We start from the raw sequence: 19,068 nt of genomic DNA on the forward strand, positions 1-19,068 counted from the left end.
AGACCCGAGATCGAATCCCACGTTGGGCTACCGGTGCATGGAGCCTGCTTCTCCCTCTGCCTGTGTCTCTGCCTCTCTCTCTCTCTGTGACTATCATAAAAAATAAAAAAATAAAAAAAAAGAAACTTCCTCTTGTGGGTTTCTAATTAAAAAAATAAAAAATAAAACAGTGGTTTAATGAGCAGAAACTGGAAGCGCCAAGATGCAAAACAAAAGAGGGTGAGTCACATGGTTCTGTCACCAGGAATCCCAAAGTTGACCCCAGCTGATTGGAAGCCCCCAGTGTCCAGGGTATTGTTTTGGCCATCTCCTAGTGCTCCAGGCCTATGAGGCAGTGTGTCTCCCTTTGCCTTTTTCTGTGGTTTCTCCAAATCACATAGTGCGCAGAATATTTGTCCTCAGGGGCACTAAACAACTGCAGCAGCTGAAGAAAGGAGGAGCTGCTACTGCCCACTTCAGCTTTCTGATTTTAAAACAGATTGTGGGGAGCAGCCCTGCACCTCCCCTGAAGGCTGGCACCTGAGACCTTGGGAAGCTGTCTGCAGCTTAGAGGCCCAGGTCAAGTTTAATTCCTAAGTCACTAGAGGATGTGTGGAGGCTTTTGCTTTTCGCAGTTAGAGTTGTGTAGCACACTTGGCCTGGGAAGCAGGGAATGCCCTTAGAACCGAGTCTCGAACTCTCCATACCACCTGGATGTTTGGTGAATGCATGTGTCAAGTAAAAAATCGTGGCTTATTTGCACTTGATCTTGTGGTGGGCAAAATCCAAGTAAAAAGACAACCACAGGGGGAATGAAAGGAAGGATTTTCTCTGGGAAATGTTTACCTCTAACAGATGTAGGAAGCATATAGCATTTCATTACTGTGTATTATCCACAAAGCTTCCTTTTCCTGATTTTTGTATGTTACTTATTTTTTGTTTTGCAGGTGGTACCACTGTGCTGACCACAGAAAGGCCAACCGTGATAGACAGCACGATACAATCAGGTAGCAAATCAAACAGAAAACAGGGTAGATTTCGTGTGCGCACCCCCCTTCTCCCCCTGTAAAGTAGCCACATTAGCCGGGCTTCTCTGTTTCGGTTTCTCTCAAAGTCCTAGAAGAGAGATGCCACGCAGCATCTGGTCTCCAAGCATGAGCCATAAATATTGCTTTCCTTCCATCCACATGTATATGCAGCAGGGAGTGAGGTTTCCTTCTCCATCAGTAATTGCCAAATGGTGACAATCCCAGCTCTTGACGGAAGGAACTGGATAACATACTTTGTTTAACGCAGCACATCTAGGACACGGACTGTGTTTGCAAACTCCAGGAGAAGGAAATCTCACAGGCAGCAGCCTGACTATTTATTTTCATCACAATTCTACAAAACCGAGACAGGCAAAGTTTGTCAGTTTTGCCTGCCACGGAGCTGGCAGTTTGACAACAGCGTTTCCAGTGGGCGGGCCACGAAATGGGGCGCGGGGAGCCAGGGCTGTGATCGTTGCGCCCTCGGGGGGCAGCACCTCAGTATCCTTTTATTCATAGATGAGCCTGATGACTACAAACCCTTGGCTGCCTGTTCCTCGGGGCCAGCCCGCAGTTCAGTGGCAGCCTCCCCGCCCCCATCCTTTGTGCTTTGTCAGTGTTCTGCAGAATTCCTCCCCACGGACACAGGACACACACGAAGGGAAACGGTCAGTGTGAGCAATCAGAGGTTTTAAATACTTTAAAGTTAATCATTAGAAGAGGGTGAGCAGGTCAGTTTTCCAGCTTCTCCCATTTCCTTTGCCGAAGCTCACTGAGCCTTGGCCTCCGCAGTCATTTATTAATGGGGCATGTGGTGTATATCAATGTTTCCTCGACAGTATGACACTCCCCGGCGAGGCAGAAAGCAGAAAGGCCTGCTCCAGTTAGTATGCGTCCTTAAAGTCACTATCACCCTGGACCTGATTAAACTGCAAAACAAACTTCTCTTCCCTTGAACTTCACCCCGAGTTCCCCTGCCCTGTGCTCAGGTGGGTAGAATTCCTGTGACCTCGCAGCTCAGCACCCCCAGCTGCCAAAAGGTGAAACAGAAGAGGTTCTGTTCCCCTGAATTCGGAAAACACGACAGTCCAAGGGACATCTTTTCGAGTTCCGAGCGATACGAGCTGTGGCCTTCAGGGGTTGCATCACCACCCTGGTGGCCTCTCGCTGGCCTCCTGCCTTTCCCGGAGGGTCCTCCGCCGTGTACAGTGCTTCTCTGTGGAGTAACCATCAACTGGCTCTCTGGGACCCTCCGTAATAGGGAAGGGGGCCAAGGTGACAAGCTGAAGTTCATTGTCACTTTCTGGCTAAGCCAGGGTTCAGGACAGTTCAGTGATCTAGGGATCACTGAAAAACGTTAAGTGAGCCAGAGCTCTGGAGACAATGGGAAGGTATACACCAGATTCCACAGTGGGATAATGTCCCCTGGACGCTAAAGTTCAGCAGCGACTTCGTGAACGCATTTGGTTTGTGCGTGAGTTCAAGGGCCAGCCTTATCCCCCTTCCCGTGGGCTGACTGTAGTCAGGGCACAGATGTATAGATCCTGAACCAGTAAGACCCACAGCCACCACCGTCTGATCCAGTCTATGGCAGACCACAGAACTTACTGATAGAGGGTGTCTGCTCCCATTTTGAGTTCCACAGTCAGCCCAGAGTCCTTTATAAATCACTCGATTTCTTGTTTTTCCATGGCCTGAGTCATGAATCTGCCTCCCCGTCTTTGTGGATAATGGACCGTCTGATCTTCCTTGAGGAGTTCTGTTCATTATTGCCTTCTGACCAAGTCAGAATAGTTCGTGAGGCCCTGAGCATGCATCAAGTCAGAGGCCAAGTCTAACTTTGAGGTGTTCACCCAGAGGTCGGACCCACCTCTCTGATAATTTGATCCATACTGTTCTGCAGGTTTCAGATTCTTCAGGCATCTTTACAGGCAGTATATTGAACTTCTAAACTTTCATCTAATCTGATTTGGCTGAAGCCATTATAGACTCAAACAGAGTCTTAAGATTTCATTTTTGAGGATCCTTATCAATATAATAAACTCGTGGGCATATAATATTCATATACTGATTTGATGCATCTGATTGTAATCAGATGCATCAAACCCTATTAATACTCTACCAGAAAATGATGAGAAATCCTGCATTTTCAATCCAGCTCTCCCTGCTGAACCTCTCTCGCTCTGAGGATCTTCAGAGGCTCCTAGAGCAGCTCAAGGTCTGTTGGCAACCTGTGACTGCATGGGCCTGAGCTCCTCCACTTATTTGGCCTGAAAGACCAGTCTGAGAGTAAGCTAGTTAACATCTTCAAAAGAAGTTTGGAATACCAGATTCTAAAATTAAATCCTTGTGCATATACGGTGCTAATGATTCAAATGCCGGCAAGATAGTTTCCATGAACACAGCTGGTACTGGCACACAGCGGCTATAAATTTGTTTTAAGTTCAGAATATTGTTTCCTGCTATTTTTAAGAGTCAAGAAGGGATTTAGCCAGATTATTCCCAATGAATTTAATGAGAATTGTGCAGCCACAGGGCCTGGGTAATATTTTGAAGACTGAAAGGTCACTGGTCCTATACATGTATTTCATTCATCAGTTTGCTTTTTTTTTTTTCTCTTTCTCTCTCTCCCCCTTTCTCTTCTGCTTCTGTTCTTCTTTCTTCCTCTCTCTTTCTTTCCATTCACCTGTAGCCTTTCTGGCCAGGCTTGCATTGTCAACATTTTCTTACTCCTAACCCCTCCCCCACCATATGCATGGATTAAAAAAAAAAAAAGGAAAGAATATTTCTTTTAAATTAACAAGATTGCCATAGATTATATGACTAGGGCAAGAAGGTGAAAGAGTAGCAAAATACAAAACATTAAAGCAGATCATCTTGTTAAAGTCGTAGGATTGGAGAAAACATGAGGTCAATGTGGCCCACCGCTCAACGCAGCTGCAGAATTGCTTGAGTCCTCCTTTCAAAGGAGGCTGTCCTATGTCCTGGCCATTAGCAACACATCCAAACTCATATATTTTATGATGTCACCAGAATATTAAGAGCCAAAATAATGCATGGTGTGGTTTCTATTCTGTATGATAAATTTAATGTATTAAGCAGAAATACAACCAGAAATGTGTGTGCTGTAATGGCTCACTGCCCTCCTGCATGCGCATGTCTTATAAAGTACATTGAAGGAGGAAACCCAAAACCACACACATATTAACATTTTCCAATATTAACATTTTCTAACATGAGATTATGCAACAGTACATTCCAGGTTCGTGGGTGTTGGCATCCAGGGTTGCTCAACCATTCAGTGGCTGTTCAATTGACTGTAGTTCATCTGCATAATTCAATCTTGCTGCTCAAGAGTGTGGTAAATTTTGGAGAGGATTTCTCATGCTTTATAAAGCCCTATTTCATGGCTATGATAAGCTAGACATGAAATATCTCTCTCCGGTGACACCATAGCTGTGAAGTACAGCCCTTTCCCACTAACTGAAAGTGCACATGTTATGCACAACTTGTGGCTCGCTAGTTACTTTTCCCAACTGGCTCTGCGCCCCCTTTGGGAGGTCTCATTGTCATTGTAAGGGAGAATCCTTCCTGCTCGGTTTTGACATTCCTTCCAAAATTCTCCATTAGCATTTGCAAAGGGTTCCTTGGAAACTAAAAAATGCAAAGTAAATCATCCTGATCTCTTAAGTAAATCTTCCCATTAAAATCCCTCGGGCCATTGTGGAAGTGGGGGAGGGGTCAGGCTGCCAGAAGAAAGCAAGTTTGTGTTGTGTTAAACACAGACCAAGGTAAAGAAAAGATCAAAACAAGATAGGGACTCAGCCTGACCCTACTACAGCGTACCATACTATACCTCCCTTAGTGTACTTACAGAGTTGTTTTGAGACATATTCAAGATCAATTGGCAAGATATCCTAGGCACCTTTCTCTCCGTTTCAATGCTGCCATCTTGTGGACTACCCACACTCAATGAGAAGCAGTGACCTTCCTTCATTAGAGAAAACAGCCACTTTGTGTGTTTAATTTTATATAGGGGGAGAGACTGGGGCTGACAGAAGCACAAGAATTTTATCTTTAAGATTCTTTTAATTATTAGCTTCAGTTTACTGAGAACAAATTCCAAGCCACAATGATTTCATTTCTTTCACACTTAAAAAGTTAAGTTACTTCTTAAAAGGGGTGGGGGGCTGGAGTAAAAAGTAAAGCTATAGAGGCTTTTAAAAACACCACAGTCAAATAGCACCTTGTAGAACACACAAGACAAATCATTCCTGAGAATCCATTCATACTGTTTTCAAATTCCAAGAGAAACATTTTTTTGAACATTAAAAATTTTTTTTAAGTGGACAGCTCTTTAAAACTGCCTTGGCAAAAAATAAATAAATAAATAAATAAAAATAAAACTGCCTTCGCTTTTACATGAACTCGCATGGAGGTTTTAATTTACATGCAAATTTTAAAATTCTCTTAAAAAAAAAAAGCAGAAACTTACACTTCGAATTAATTAACCTGATACAAAGCACAGGAGAAAAAAATAACCTTACGAAATGCTTCAGAGAGCTGGCATAAAGAGCTGAAGCATTACCCTGTGTGGTGAGAATACAGATAGCCTCCAGGATAAGACATCCAGCCAAGTCACATTTCTAGACTTTTTGAGGTTCACGGGTCAATCTGTACTTAAGATTCTTTCATTGGTGGATATCAGTCTATGATTTATCCTCAAAAACAGAGTATCTTTCATATTAAATGTTGTGGGCAGGAGGAGAACGCGATAGATGTAATACATATGCTTTGGAAAGTAACCTTCCTGGAAATTTTATGTAAAACCATTTGACAGACAGTCCATAATCTTTTTAAAGCTGGATAAAAAAAAAAAAAATCCGAAACGTGATTTTGCAAACATTTTGACATCTCCATGCGTGTTTTGAGTTTCCTGGTAATCCCAGATTTTGTGGCTTTCCCAGAATTTGGAAACAGACGTTAAGTTATATAAATTGTGCCTTTCGTGAGCGAATTAAGGGCCTTTCTGACCTAAATGATTAAATGTGTCTCTCTGCTTGTCTCTATTTTTCCTTTCCTCCCACTGCAGAGTTTCCAACATATGGTTTTAACTGTGAATTTGGCTGGGGTTCTCACAAAACTTTCTGTCGTTGGGAGCATGACAATCAGGTGCAGCTCAAGTGGAGTGTGTTGACCAGCAAAACTGGACCCATCCAGGATCACACAGGTAATGGAGAGTTCACTGCGGCCCCGCTTCTTTGAATTAGAGAAGGTGTTACTGTGGAGGGTGTCTGGGGTCTGTGAGATTGAGGGTGTTAGGAAATACTACCAAACATTCACTTGCACTTTCATTTCCTGGAATTACCAAGATCTCCTTTCCTGGAAGAGATGCTCCTACACCCAGTAGCAGAGAAGGCTGATGAAATCTGGCAACTGGTGGCCTCTTGGAAAAACAGCAAACTGGGCAAAGCTTTATGTGTGAATGACTCTACCTGTTGTATACTTTTTCTGCACCGTTTTCATGGAAATCTCAAATACATTCAAAAGTAGAAAAGCCTCAGTGAAATGAACCCTCTATGGATATAACCCAGTTTAAACAAGCACCAAACCATAGGACTCTTATTTTATCTCTCTCACCCCTGAATCTGGATTGTTTTGAAGCAAATCCAGGCATATGTCATCTCATTTATTTTTCAGCTAAAGAAACAATAAGTAAGTCTAATGCTTGCCCTCCCTTGACCCTTGAAGTGGAAGTGGAACGAGATGGGGTAGGATTCTTCTTCTTTTGATTGTCAATCTGGCCCCTTTTTTCAGAGCAGGTGGAAACCTCACCCGGCCTGCCCCACCTCCGGTCTTACTTTCCTACTAAGATTAATTAGTGGCAGAGGGTTGGGCTGGGGGTCCAGCGGGGGCTGACAGCCACTCCAGTGAACTCTTTATCCACTGCCATCCTGTTGTCCTCTTAGTCATTTTGTCTTCGAGTTTGAGGTGCTGCGTAAAGATCCGGTGGTGTCCTACAAGGCCCACACGTACACATGCTCCTGCACACCCACAACGCTCGATGAGCGGACTTCAACCCGACTCAGTGGAACTTACAGGACTGTTCCCTCAAGAGGTGGCTTCCCAGATGATACCCTAGAGGGACATCTGCTGATGCTGAGAAGAGCTCTTTAAGCCAAAGTCCTCCGTGCTGGGCTTTGGATGAGTGGGTCAGTGGGCCAATGGATTAGCCGAGGGCATTTTATGCCTTTCCCATTTTGTCCTTCACTTTTTTCCTACCAGTGAATATAACCGTTAAGTAGGTTGAATTGGCCGCATTCTACCACAGCTACCTCTTTGCCTAATGAGAATGACAAGGAAATTGGATAAAATTGGACTCCTTCAATTCTGAGACACTTTCAATTGAATCTTAAGACAAGCAGTTTTAGAAAACTTAAAATACTTTGACTGTAAATGGCACTGTACATATAAATGGCATCAAATTAACCAAATGCAATTAGCTGAAATGAAGGCAGTAATGGTGGAAAAATTGATGCAAAGTGAAGCAAAATGGCTCAGTAGGATCTGACATTCAAAGGAGGTTAAAAGCTATGTTAGCCAGAGACAAAAGCTAAAAGGCTTGCAGAAGTAAAGTGCTAATTGAGAAAATGAAGACAGAGTTCCTGCCCCCGAACTCTGATAAAACCCCTGAAAGGAAAAATATCAACGCTTTATGCGTTGGAGTATCAGAAAAGGAGGGCTTGTCTTAGAGTAACAGCTGAGAAGTGCAATTCCTTCAGAAGGATTTGACTCTTTTGTTCTCCCATACACCCAGATTTGCTTGGCTGTGGTACCAGGTCTGCCCTGAAGAGAAAAAGCCTCCTACAGCAATAGAAACACAAGCATTTGCTGAGCGAGAGAGGGGTGAGCCTGACATCTGAAAGGCAGGAACTTGTTAACATAAAAAAAATCTAGATGAAAAGAGCCCTACACAGCACACATGCACACAGATGACATTAGGCAGTACTCCGCACTTTGCAAATCAGTTATGGAGATTTCTTTGAATTAGCACTGTCTAGGTTAAATATGCTGCTGTTCAATTTTGAACTTCGCTGAAGGAATCCCACTTGGTTTTCTGCATTTGGCTTCTAAGAGGGAAGCCACGTACCTCCTTACAGAGGATTCCTGAAGCCCAGCATCTTCCCTGGTTCATTGAACAAGTGTTATTTGAGGAGCCCCGTTACTTGTGAGGTGCTATACCAGGCCCTGGGGATACAGGAATACAGGAGGGTTGGCCCTGCCCCAGGAGCTCAGGGTCTGGCTGTGGGCCGGAAGTGATTGCTCTGCAGGTGGAGTGAGCAGCGACTGGGAAGTAACACAGGGGATCAGAGAAAGTTCTGCCCCTGAGAGTGTAAGCTGGCGTGCACAGAGGAGGAGAGATCGCAGGCGGTGTGGTTGGACAGGCTCCTCTGTGAAGTGGTTAGATATGTGGCAGGGGTGTGTGGCCCTGGGTGCCCCATGAAGAAGTGTGGCTAGGCTGACGGTAGCGAGGAGCTGCTGACAAGCTCCATGCACAGGAGCGACATGAGCATGTTTTGAAAAGACCACAGCAGTGTGGGGGCCGAGGTCAGGGGAGATTTCTCAGGCCATCTTCCTCCCTCTACCCATGTCCAGTGTCCTCCTTCTTCCACCTGTTCTCCGGCTAGCCAAAAGAAACCTCATGGGCTCCGTAGATGTGCTTCTCCTCGGCAGCATCTCTAACTTCAGTGTTTTGCCCTAAGAATGGGGATATTGGCCACAGACGCAAGATGGGTGCCTTTTTCACCCATGCCTCTCTGTGGGCTGAGACCCTACTCACCCCGGTGAGATGGCACTGTCACACGGATGGGGAACCACCACTTGGTAAAGTAGCAGGAGAAAACAAACCCCAAGAGCAACAGCATCTGCGCGGTCATGGGGTGGGTGCTCCATAAAGACAGCGTCAACCATGCTGCTGCAGCTGTGGATTTTATTTCCACCCTCCTTTTATTATTCCATCTGTCGGTTTTCTTAAGAGGGTTTTGGTGCAATCTCACGTAAGCAGCCAGGTGAGAGTAACAAGCTGCCCGCTGACCCATCCACTTCCACCAGCACACTGTTGACACAGGCCAGAAGACACAGGATGTGCCCACATGTGCACAGTGAAAGAGTATCTCACAAACACTCAAACCCCTTGGGCCGCAAACAAAACATCCTGCTGCCCACTGAGGCCCAAGCATCAGATTCACACTTACATCAGGTGAGACGTTAGAGTCGATATTTCTATTTGCAGAGCAAACAGTGAAACATGAGTTGTGTGTGTAGACCAGGTGGTGGCAGGAGGAAATGTTCCCACTGGGGGTAATTAAAAGCAAAGCCAAGAGTAAGTCCTTGCAGCTCGGCAAGTATCTACGTTGCCAAAATGGCACGTCCTAATAAGCCTCAAAAATGCAACCTTGCCTCTCCTTGAACCAGAAGCCCACATCAAACAGGAGCGGGACTTGCAGCTGAAATTCAAACTCTCAGGTGCATCTAAGGAATTTATAAGCCGTTAAAATAAACTAGGGAAAAGTATCTGAATTTGTGGGAAAAAGAAGATCACTAGATTATTTGGGAAAACTGCAAATCGATTATTATCAAGCAATTATAGTATCATCACTCAGCTGAGATGATAAATAAGAACACATCTAAATTATTCCATGTAATGTCTGTGTTCGTATCAGTGCTGCTGAAACTATTTTAAAGTTGCACGAAAACAGGTCTGCCCTCTGCTTTCAATGTGCTTGCAATGACGCAGAGGCCAGGTGGGGTGGTAGCCCCTGTCCATGTGACAGTGCATTCCACATCACAACCATAGTGTCTGAATGAATACTGCCTTGCAGCCTTCTTCCAATCAAACACCAGCTCCAGAGGCTCGGGGTGCAGCCTTCGGTGCCAAAGAGGTCCCCAACAACTGCACACCCTTCCCTTCCCACCGCTTATTTGGGTTCCTGGTGCTCAGCCCAGGAGAGCAAAATTGAGTCTTGGAAATTGAAAGAAGAGACGATGGAGTTGTAAATGTGGCCAGTCCCCCTAATCTGGTTTTTTGTCACAGCAGGTGATGGCAACTTCATCTATTCCCAAGCAGACGAAAACCAGAAAGGCAAAGTGGCTCGTCTGGTGAGCCCCGTGGTTTATTCCCAGAACTCGGCCCACTGCATGACCTTCTGGTATCACATGTCTGGCTCACACGTGGGCACACTGAGGGTGAAGCTGCACTACCAGAAGCCAGAAGAGTATGACCAGTTAGTCTGGATGGCCATCGGACACCAAGGAGACCACTGGAAGGAAGGGCGGGTCCTGCTCCACAAGTCTCTGAAGCTCTATCAGGTGTGTGGTCTCCTCCACCACCCCTGCCACCCTGGAGGAGGGCAGCTCTTTCAGGGGGAAGGGGATAGTATTTTGAAGATTACGTAAATGAGACATGGGAATTATTCCAATGATTATTTCAGGTGCCTCCCAAGCCTGGGATTTTGCTGCGGTCATGATACCGAGCTGATGATACTCTCAGCAGCATAGTTCCATCTCCAAGATTATAGGAATAGAACCAATTTGCTGTGAAAGAGGGGAGAATGCTACTTTATAATCTATTTCTGGGTTGTCAAATGAACATTCCTTTTATTGGCTGCTCCCTCTGGTTTTAAATTTTGGATTATAAAATGAGAGTGTTAGGAGAAGTTTTATGCCATCACCAGGCAGTTTTTTTTTTAAAGATTTATTTATTTATTTATGATAGACATAGAGAGAAGAGAGAGAGAGAGGCAGAGACACAGGAGGAGGGAGAAGCAGGCTCCATGCCGAGAGCCCGACACGGGACTCGATCCTGGGACTCCAGGATCACGCCCTGGGCCAAAGGCAGGCGCTAAACCGCTGAGCCGCTGAGCCACACAGGGATCCCCTCACCAGGCAGTTAATACAGATTGATGAGCAAAACGAGTGCTTAGATGAAATCTCATGATTTTAATTTATGTGCCATAGATTGAACTGAACAAGCATTTGTAAACACTGCTATTCGGGACCAAACATTTCAATACTGTAAAAATTATCTCATTTTGTTAGGTGATTTTTGAAGGCGAAATCGGGAAAGGAAATCTTGGTGGGATTGCAGTGGATGACATTAGTATTAACAACCACATTTCCCAAGAGGACTGTGCAAGTGAGTATGAACTACTGTATAAGCCAGTGACACGCTTGTTTAGGGCATTAAGATTTTCATGCAAGGGTTTTTGTCTTACTCATTTAAACTTAGAATTTCAGTGTGGGCTCTAAGCACATCATATGAAATGCATACTTTGGTACAACATGCCATAAAAGCAGGTCAGTTTGCCTTTAGCTACTCCATTCTCTAACCTAGTTCATTTGGTGTCTGATTGGTACCTGCACAACCATGTAAATAATGTGGAATCAACCCAAAAACCATAGCTAAGAAAAAAGACTCAAAAAAGAAAAGAAAAGAAAAAAAACAAGAAGAAGGAGAAAGACTCAGAGTTTACAGGCTATGTATAACATGCCAAAACATTTTGATGAAAACTGGAAAAACTCAGATATCTGGATAATTCCAAATATCTGGGCATATAAACAAAACAGCAAACCTTTACAAATTTTGAGCACAGTGAACTTAATTAAGATTACATTGTTAATGAATCATAGAAGCCACAATTCTTTGCTTTATTACAAATAAGTAGATGTTTCTGACTCTAAGAGTAGTTGAAATGACTCAAAAGAATAAATGAAATTTTGAGACTTTGCATAGCATTACAGAGTTTATGGTTCCTATCGGCCTAGTATATATGAATGAAAGTTGATGTTGAAAACCAATTCGTATTCCCTGGTTCTTGATGTACAATTATAAATAGCATCACTAATGGCAATGTAATAGCACAGTAATTAGTCTTAAGCTCCATTTGCTACACTTCAACTTTTGCTATATATCATATAATACGATGTTAATTATCACAAAATGGAATAAGCCTATTGGACAAATTTAAGAAAAAGGAGATCTGTTGGCTATAATGGGTTTTTGGTCATTTCTGTAATTTACAAAGCTTTTATTATACAATATATTGAATATATGTAATCCTAAAGTGGCAATAATTTGATATGGTCCTTTAAAGAAATTGGGGGGAAAGAGCAGTGAATCTGCTTCTTCGTACTGTGTAAGGAAACTTATTTAATGCCATGCTACTTAGCAGATCTTTGCAGGAAACAATAACACTTAATATGTCAGTTGTGATTACTCTACAAATTGCCCACATCCAAGCCTTCACTGTTGTTAAAGTATGTATTTCATGTCGTTACACAGCACATGTAATACTGTCGCTTTCTATTACAAGATGAAAATGAAGTGTTTGGAATGTGAGAGCAAACCCCATAAACTAAAACAAAGGAATAAAGTTCAATTCCACTCAACAAGTTTTAACTGCACTGCGCACTGTATGCAAAGCATCATCCAAGTGCTCCAGTGAATATACAGGGGGACAGGGCAATTCTATGAGCCTTTTCCTTTCATGGGACTGGTCCACATGGCTGTAGTTGTTGCTGGGCATTGTACTCAGCAAGTCACAACTAAAGCACCATCAAAATACTCTATGTTGCAGTCCCAGTCAAAAGATGCCTAAGATAACTCTGTATTTACTCATCAAATATGTATTCTTATATATTTAGCCATGGATGCTATGAGACCATCAACCATTTATCAGTTATCAGTTGCACATTTATGCAGCAAATGTTCATGGAGGCAACTTTTCTGTTCTGGACACTGGTATAAATGTTGGGAATATAGCAAGGAATAAAGTACTCGAAACTCTCTGCCCTCTACTCAAAACCACATGGGCTGCTGGGATTCTGCTTCTTCCAGAGATTTTATTTATTTGATTTTATCATTATAGTTATTATTTCATTATTATTATCTTGAGGGGGAGGGTAAGACATAGAACACAGTCTCTTGCCTTAAAGAGCTTGTAAATACTATTTGGGAAAACAAACTAACCTTCTCCCAATTTAAGAAGAAGTTTATCTACAAAAGCACAGGATGGTAGCCATACACTCAACCCCACTACTGTTTCCTGTTTCCATCAGCTTTCCCCCATACTCCAGATGCCAGAACTATTTCATTCCACTCTTCTCCTAAAACCACACATTCTGCTAACAGCAGTGTTTGCTGGATTTTGATGTGACACCAATTTCACAGTCTTTGGACACCATCTCCCCGTTTTTCTGCAGTTATGTGGTGGGGTTGGATTGCGTTAAAAACTCCCAAGAAAATCCAGCAGAACCAATAGTGCGAGTGTGTAAATGTGTGTGTACATGTGCGTGTCGGGGTTTATGTAGTTTGTGTGTATTGGATTTTGTTGGCAGTTCAAATATCTCTTTCAATTTTGTTTGACTTGTCAGAACCATCAGACCTGGATAAAAGGAACCCAGAAAATAAAATTGATGAAACAGGTAGGTTTACCTTGTTGACCAATTTTTTTAAAAAATTACTATGGCTTTCAGGATATTTATTAAACAACTTTCTGGAACTCTAGTGCACTGGTAGATGAAAGCAGTTCAAACAGAATAAACCATCTCTGCCCTTGGTGCTGTGCATTGGGCCATTGTCACAGAGATCCCTCTTCTAAGTTGCCAGAAGGTCTAGGGGAACACCATGGCAGGTCCCGCTTGTGTGAGCAGCTGCGCCCTGGGGAGTTACACTGGCCCTGGCCCTGCCCTCTCTGAGCTGGAGGAAGACCTGGAGGGCAATCAGGTGAAACACTCTCACTGTACTACTATGGAGATAGGGAACCAGTGAAGACCAGAGCTTCCCCAAAGACCGACCCTGATTTTCATACAGTAATTTGAAACCCACCGAAATTCTTGTCTGGTTGACATCCCAATATGATCTTTGAGGACGGAAGCCCAATTTTTATGGTAGGCTGTTGTGTTTGACCCATCTGTTCCCCTCCTCCTCTACATGGGAACTCTGACTTTATGATAATGAAGGCAGTGATGAGGAGGATGAGGATGGTAAGGTTTCATGGAGAAGCTGGTATGTTCCAGGCACTGTAATATGTTATGTTGTATGCTCTCTGAGGCATATTGAGCCCATTTAGCTGGTAAGGAGGAGGCTCCAAGCAGTGACTTGCCTTAATTAGTACAGTTATTTGGGTGATAGCCTCAGACTTTACACCAGTTAATCTGAAAATGTGTATTTTCCTCGACGAATTTGTGGTCAGATACAGGACATTTGATCAGAGTTGGGCCTCGCCTGACATTATTTTATTTCTAGAAGCTTCCACACCTCAAAGCCAGCAGTTATGGAGTTGGACATTTGCCCCAACATCACTCATAGCTGCCACCAGCAGTTCTGTGTCCTGCCCATGAGCATGAGCACCTGTAAAAAAAAAGCAGACCCAATGTAGTCAGTCCTGGACTTGATAGAGACAGATAAATGTGGCACTACACTAGGCTGATAATAACATTAGCACGGGCTCACTTAGCTTAGTTACATAGCCCACACCAAGATGTAAACTTTACTAGAGGTCGTTTCAAAACAATGTTTAAAGGGAGAGAATATTAATATGCCCCCAGGCTTGTTTTCCCCTGGGACTTGCATCTCATATTTTTAGTTTTCCTTGATTGGAATCTTTGTTGATCTGAACACCATTAAGTAAACACTATGCATGTTGTGCATTAACATTTTAGTCTCATTTCTAGTACCACGTAATTAGACTCAAAGCTCCCATGTTAATAATTTCTCATGTTCCACTCTAAAGAAAACATTTCCATGGGATCCCTGGGTGGCGCAGCGGTTTGGCGCCTGCCTTTGGCCCAGGGCGCGATCCTGGAGACCGGGGATCGAATCCCACATCAGGCTCCCGGTGCATGGAGCCTGCTTCTCCCTCTGCCTGTGTCTCTGCCTCTCTCTCTCTCACTGTGTGCCTATCATAAATAAATAAAAAAACAATTTTTAAAAAAAGAAAAAAAGAAAACATTTCCCCAGTGACTGAACTGCAGAGCAGCGTGACTGTCTCCAGTGAAACCACCAAGGCTGCAAAGATGCTGATTATTAAATGTATTCTATTCAGCACAACACAGACACAGTCTCTAGCTTTGAGCCATAACCCATTTTAAATGTCAGCAGCAAGCATCTGCTTTGTTCTGAAAGATCTGTCCTTCTTGAGTGAAACCACAGTGGGCTTCGGGGGGAAATCTGTTTGATTTGAAGATTTTGCCTGTGGGGGAGCAAATACCTGCGTGTACCGCGCCCAGGCACACTGGAGGCAGCGCCACATGAAGGGCAGCTTGGAGCCTTTCCCTGAGCCTGGTTTTGGGATCAGGCAAATGCACAGGGCATGGTTAAATCCCACCTCCCCATCCCACTGGATGAACGTGTGACTAAGCATTTTGCAAAGCTTAATGACCTGGCCAGGGACTATAAACACAGATTGCAATCTAGCACGGCCAGCAGGCTGCATGAAATCTGAATTAGATTAGAACCCAGGCCTCACTGTTGGCCCAGAATCCATTGCTTCCGCGTGCTTAGCTATGTGCCAGAATCGCAGCATCAACTCCCCACGACTCTCCCCTCCCACGTCTCAATTCATAATGAGTCAAAAACATCAATCTTGGTGTCTCCTGGTGATGGGGAGCCAAACCTCTCTTCAGAAATCCCCCGCAGGCTCGAGAGAGAGGACAGGCAAAACTGGAACGAGTGATTTGCTTTTTCTCTCCTCTTTCTCTAATCTTCCATCTGCTTTCACCTGGTATGTTGGCAGTGCTCACGGGGCCAATTTTGTTCTTCCCCTAGGGAGCACGCCCGGCTATGAAGGCACGGGAGAAGGTGATGAGAACATCTCCAGGAAGCCGGGCAGTGTGTTGAAGACCTTGGATCCCATCCTCATTACCATCATAGCCATGAGCGCCCTGGGTGTCCTCCTGGGTGCCGTGTGCGGGGTGGTGCTCTACTGTGCCTGTTGGCACAACGGGATGTCAGAAAGAAACTTGTCTGCCCTGGAGAACTACAACTTTGAACTCGTGGACGGCGTAAAGTTGAAAAAAGACAAACTGAACACACAGAGTACTTACTCGGAGGCCTGAAGGTGGACAGGTGCAACGACGAGTGGAGAATGGAAGCGAAGGACATGACTTGAGCGTGCTGGGGAGCTGTTGGTCTCTCTCACTGTACAGGCTGGGAAGTGCGTTGATGACGCTGAGCCAGGCTTTTCTCAGGAGCTTCGATGAGTACGGCCGACAGATACGAACAAGTTAGCTGTGTTAACGATCAGAATCATGTACAGTCAGCTTTTCTTCTGTTGGCTTAATTTGAATAATCCAATGCTGGTGTTGAGACCAAGTATGAATGACTTACTGATTCGTTTCGACTGTCCCTCCCCTTCTCTCTCCTCTTCCCCTTATGGATTCTTTTCTTCGGAAACTGTGTGAAATCCAAGATGCTGGCGCCAAGTGTATTCAGTGGGGCCCCTTTGACGGACGTACTATCTGTAGCCCAGTGCCCAGAAAATATTAGAATAACTGCACTTCAGTGGACTCCTGAAGCTGCACCTGTTGTGTAATTGCCCACGTCGTGCATAGGCAGAGAAGGATTAGGATGTTTTATGTTGAAGTACTGTAGACCCTCAGTACCGGTGTAGTGTGTCAGCTCTGTTTACAAAGCAATACCGTCAGATTTTCTCGATGTTCTCCAGTGTTGTACTAAACCTCGTGCTTGTGAACTCCATACAGGAAACTGTGCCCTCACCAAACACTGCTGGCAACCGGGTGTGCTGCCGACAACCGCAACGAAAACTCCTTGGCACTGGCTAGTCTATGTCCTCTCAAGTGCCTTTTTGTTTGTACTGGTTCTCATTGTATTACATTAACAACCCGCTCTGTTTCCCACTGGTGAAAGCCCTACTCTTTAGTCAAACCCTGGTGGCCCACTGACTAAGAAGAAAGTATATTTTAGTGTGAGATGTCAGCCCCCGGGAAGGCAAGGGCTCCGAAGATTTGGCAATGTGCTTAATTGCTCTGCTTTTTCTGTAGTTCAATTTCATGTCTCTTGACCCTTTTGTATAAAGCTGCAATATTCTCTCTTATTGGTCTTTCATATGGAATGTATTTTCAAATGTAAACTCTTTCTCTCTCCTCTCTCTCTCTCTCTCTCTCTCTCTCTGTCTTTTCTCTCTCTTAGAACTTAAGCATTTGCCATTGTCCAGAAAAGAAACTTGCAGCTTTAACCTGCTGGCAGTGGCAAACAATTTTGCTAGACTTTATGTTTAAAAGTAAATAAATAAGGGAAATTCCTAACTTTGCCCTCCAAAGTCTAACTTTGGTTTTCTTGTTAACTGGTTAAAGTGACAGTATCTTTTTTCCTTAAGCCATTTGTCTGCTCCAATCAAAATGATCTGTGATAGAATGTGTGCATTTAATAGAAAGAGTGATAAGCTGAGGGAAGAGGTAATACTAATTGGCTTTCAAGTGACACCCCAAGGAAGGACTGAGCACAGTTCTCCAAATATCCAAAAATATGTGATTTGTAAAAATAGATATACAAAAATGACCCCTGAGAACCTTCTTGTTTTGCTATTGAATCAGACAAGGGAAGTGGAAGAAAGAACAGTTAATTTAAGAAAGTGACTATAAATCCTGGTGCCTGGGGTGAAGTATTCTGAGATAAGACAGGGAAAGAAAACGAGTAGAGTCAAAACAAATCTTTAAAAGCATCCATTTAGGAGCAACCCTGAATAAATAGAGACTTGACTGAATGCATCTAGAAACTTGCAATGGCTCACAAAGGAAAAGCCTGCTGTTGGCCTAAGATGGAAGCCTCGGACAACAGCACAGAGCCAGAAATGTCTTATCAGGCAGCGTGTGAATTAATCCAAAGAAGCTGTGGTTGTTTTCAGTATGTTCATATCAGGCCATGGTGGACAGAAGAACTTTTAGAGTTTCCTCCCTTCCTACATTGCTATGGGTCCCGTTCAGATACATTCGTGAGAGTCACATTTGCATCATGGGTGGGTCAGTCCATTCATCTTGGCTTAATTGGATTAAAGGATGCCCTTTGTTTCCAGGAAAGTACGGATCACTATGAAAAAAGAATAGATTCTTATCCCCAGAGACATTCATTTAGTTGTTAGAATCATACCAGGATGAAAGCACTAAGTAAGACCTGATTTTTTTCTTTAAGGCAACAGACTTAAAGTTGTCCTTAGCCAAGGAAAAATGATACTGCAACTTTAAATTTTAAAGTATCTTGCACTGATAAATATATTTAAAAATTATATGTTTATAAAGTTATTAATTTGTAAAGGCAGTGTTACAAAATGTTCAGTTTATATTGTTTTAGATTGTTTCGTAATTTTTAAAGGTGTAAAATAACATATTTTTTCTTTATTGAAATCTATAAGACTTTCTGTAGTAAAATGTTTTCATTTTACTGGTATATGATTGCTTCATGTTTTGTACCATCATAAAATTTTGTGCAAATTTTTTTTACAGAAATTTTTATTTTCTATGACAATATGACACTTGTAAATTGTTGTTTCAAAATGAACAGCGAAGCCTTAACTTTAAATGACATTTGTATTCTCAGACACTGAGTAGCATAAAAATCACATAGAACCGAACTGTAACTTCAATCCCAAACTATGACTACTACATTCCAAAGAGACAGTTGAATTAAACATTTTCATAAAATACCCACACCTGATGGCTTTTATTCTATTAGCTTTGTTATTGTTAGAGAAATTGGTATTATACCAGCATCGGGTAACTTTCAAGATTTTTTTAAGTTCTTTTTGAAAAAGTATGTCATAATAAGGAGAGAAGATTAAGAAGACATATCCTGAAAGTAGACTATCAACGCAAATCAGACACTGTCAGTATAAAATAAGTAATAAACTGACAGCGTTTATGTGGTGCCTGAGCTAAATGTAGGTGTAGGGCAAAGTTGAGCATGGCAATTGCAACTGGCTGTTTGGTAATTCTTGGGACAATCTCTATTCCATCTGGGACAAAAATAATAGTAACAGTAATGATA

General features: G+C 43.2%; 1 protein-coding gene across 4 annotated transcripts in view; it reads left to right on the plus strand.

Moving 5' to 3' along the window:
- The window catches only part of NRP1 (neuropilin 1), a 137,361-nt gene extending 118,636 nt beyond the window's left edge, over nucleotides 1–18,725 (plus strand). For 2 of the 4 annotated variants that reach the window (XM_026000839.2, XM_026000841.2), the window contains exons 12-17: nucleotides 927–986; nucleotides 6,100–6,237; nucleotides 10,105–10,376; nucleotides 11,106–11,202; nucleotides 13,440–13,490; nucleotides 15,835–18,725. In XM_026000839.2, the coding sequence (XP_025856624.1) occupies nucleotides 927–986; nucleotides 6,100–6,237; nucleotides 10,105–10,376; nucleotides 11,106–11,202; nucleotides 13,440–13,490; nucleotides 15,835–16,124 (908 nt within the window). In that variant the 3' untranslated portion in view covers nucleotides 16,125–18,725. Of the gene's footprint in view, nucleotides 1–926; nucleotides 987–6,099; nucleotides 6,238–10,101; nucleotides 10,377–11,105; nucleotides 11,203–13,439; nucleotides 13,491–15,834 lie in introns of all 4 variants that reach the window. The other 2 variants (XM_026000838.2, XM_026000840.2) reach the window with 1 other exon arrangement.
- Nucleotides 18,726–19,068: the final 343 nt, after the last annotated feature.

This window comes from Vulpes vulpes, chromosome 2, assembly GCF_048418805.1.
Source record: "Vulpes vulpes isolate BD-2025 chromosome 2, VulVul3, whole genome shotgun sequence".
Taxonomy (NCBI): domain Eukaryota; kingdom Metazoa; phylum Chordata; class Mammalia; order Carnivora; family Canidae; genus Vulpes; species Vulpes vulpes.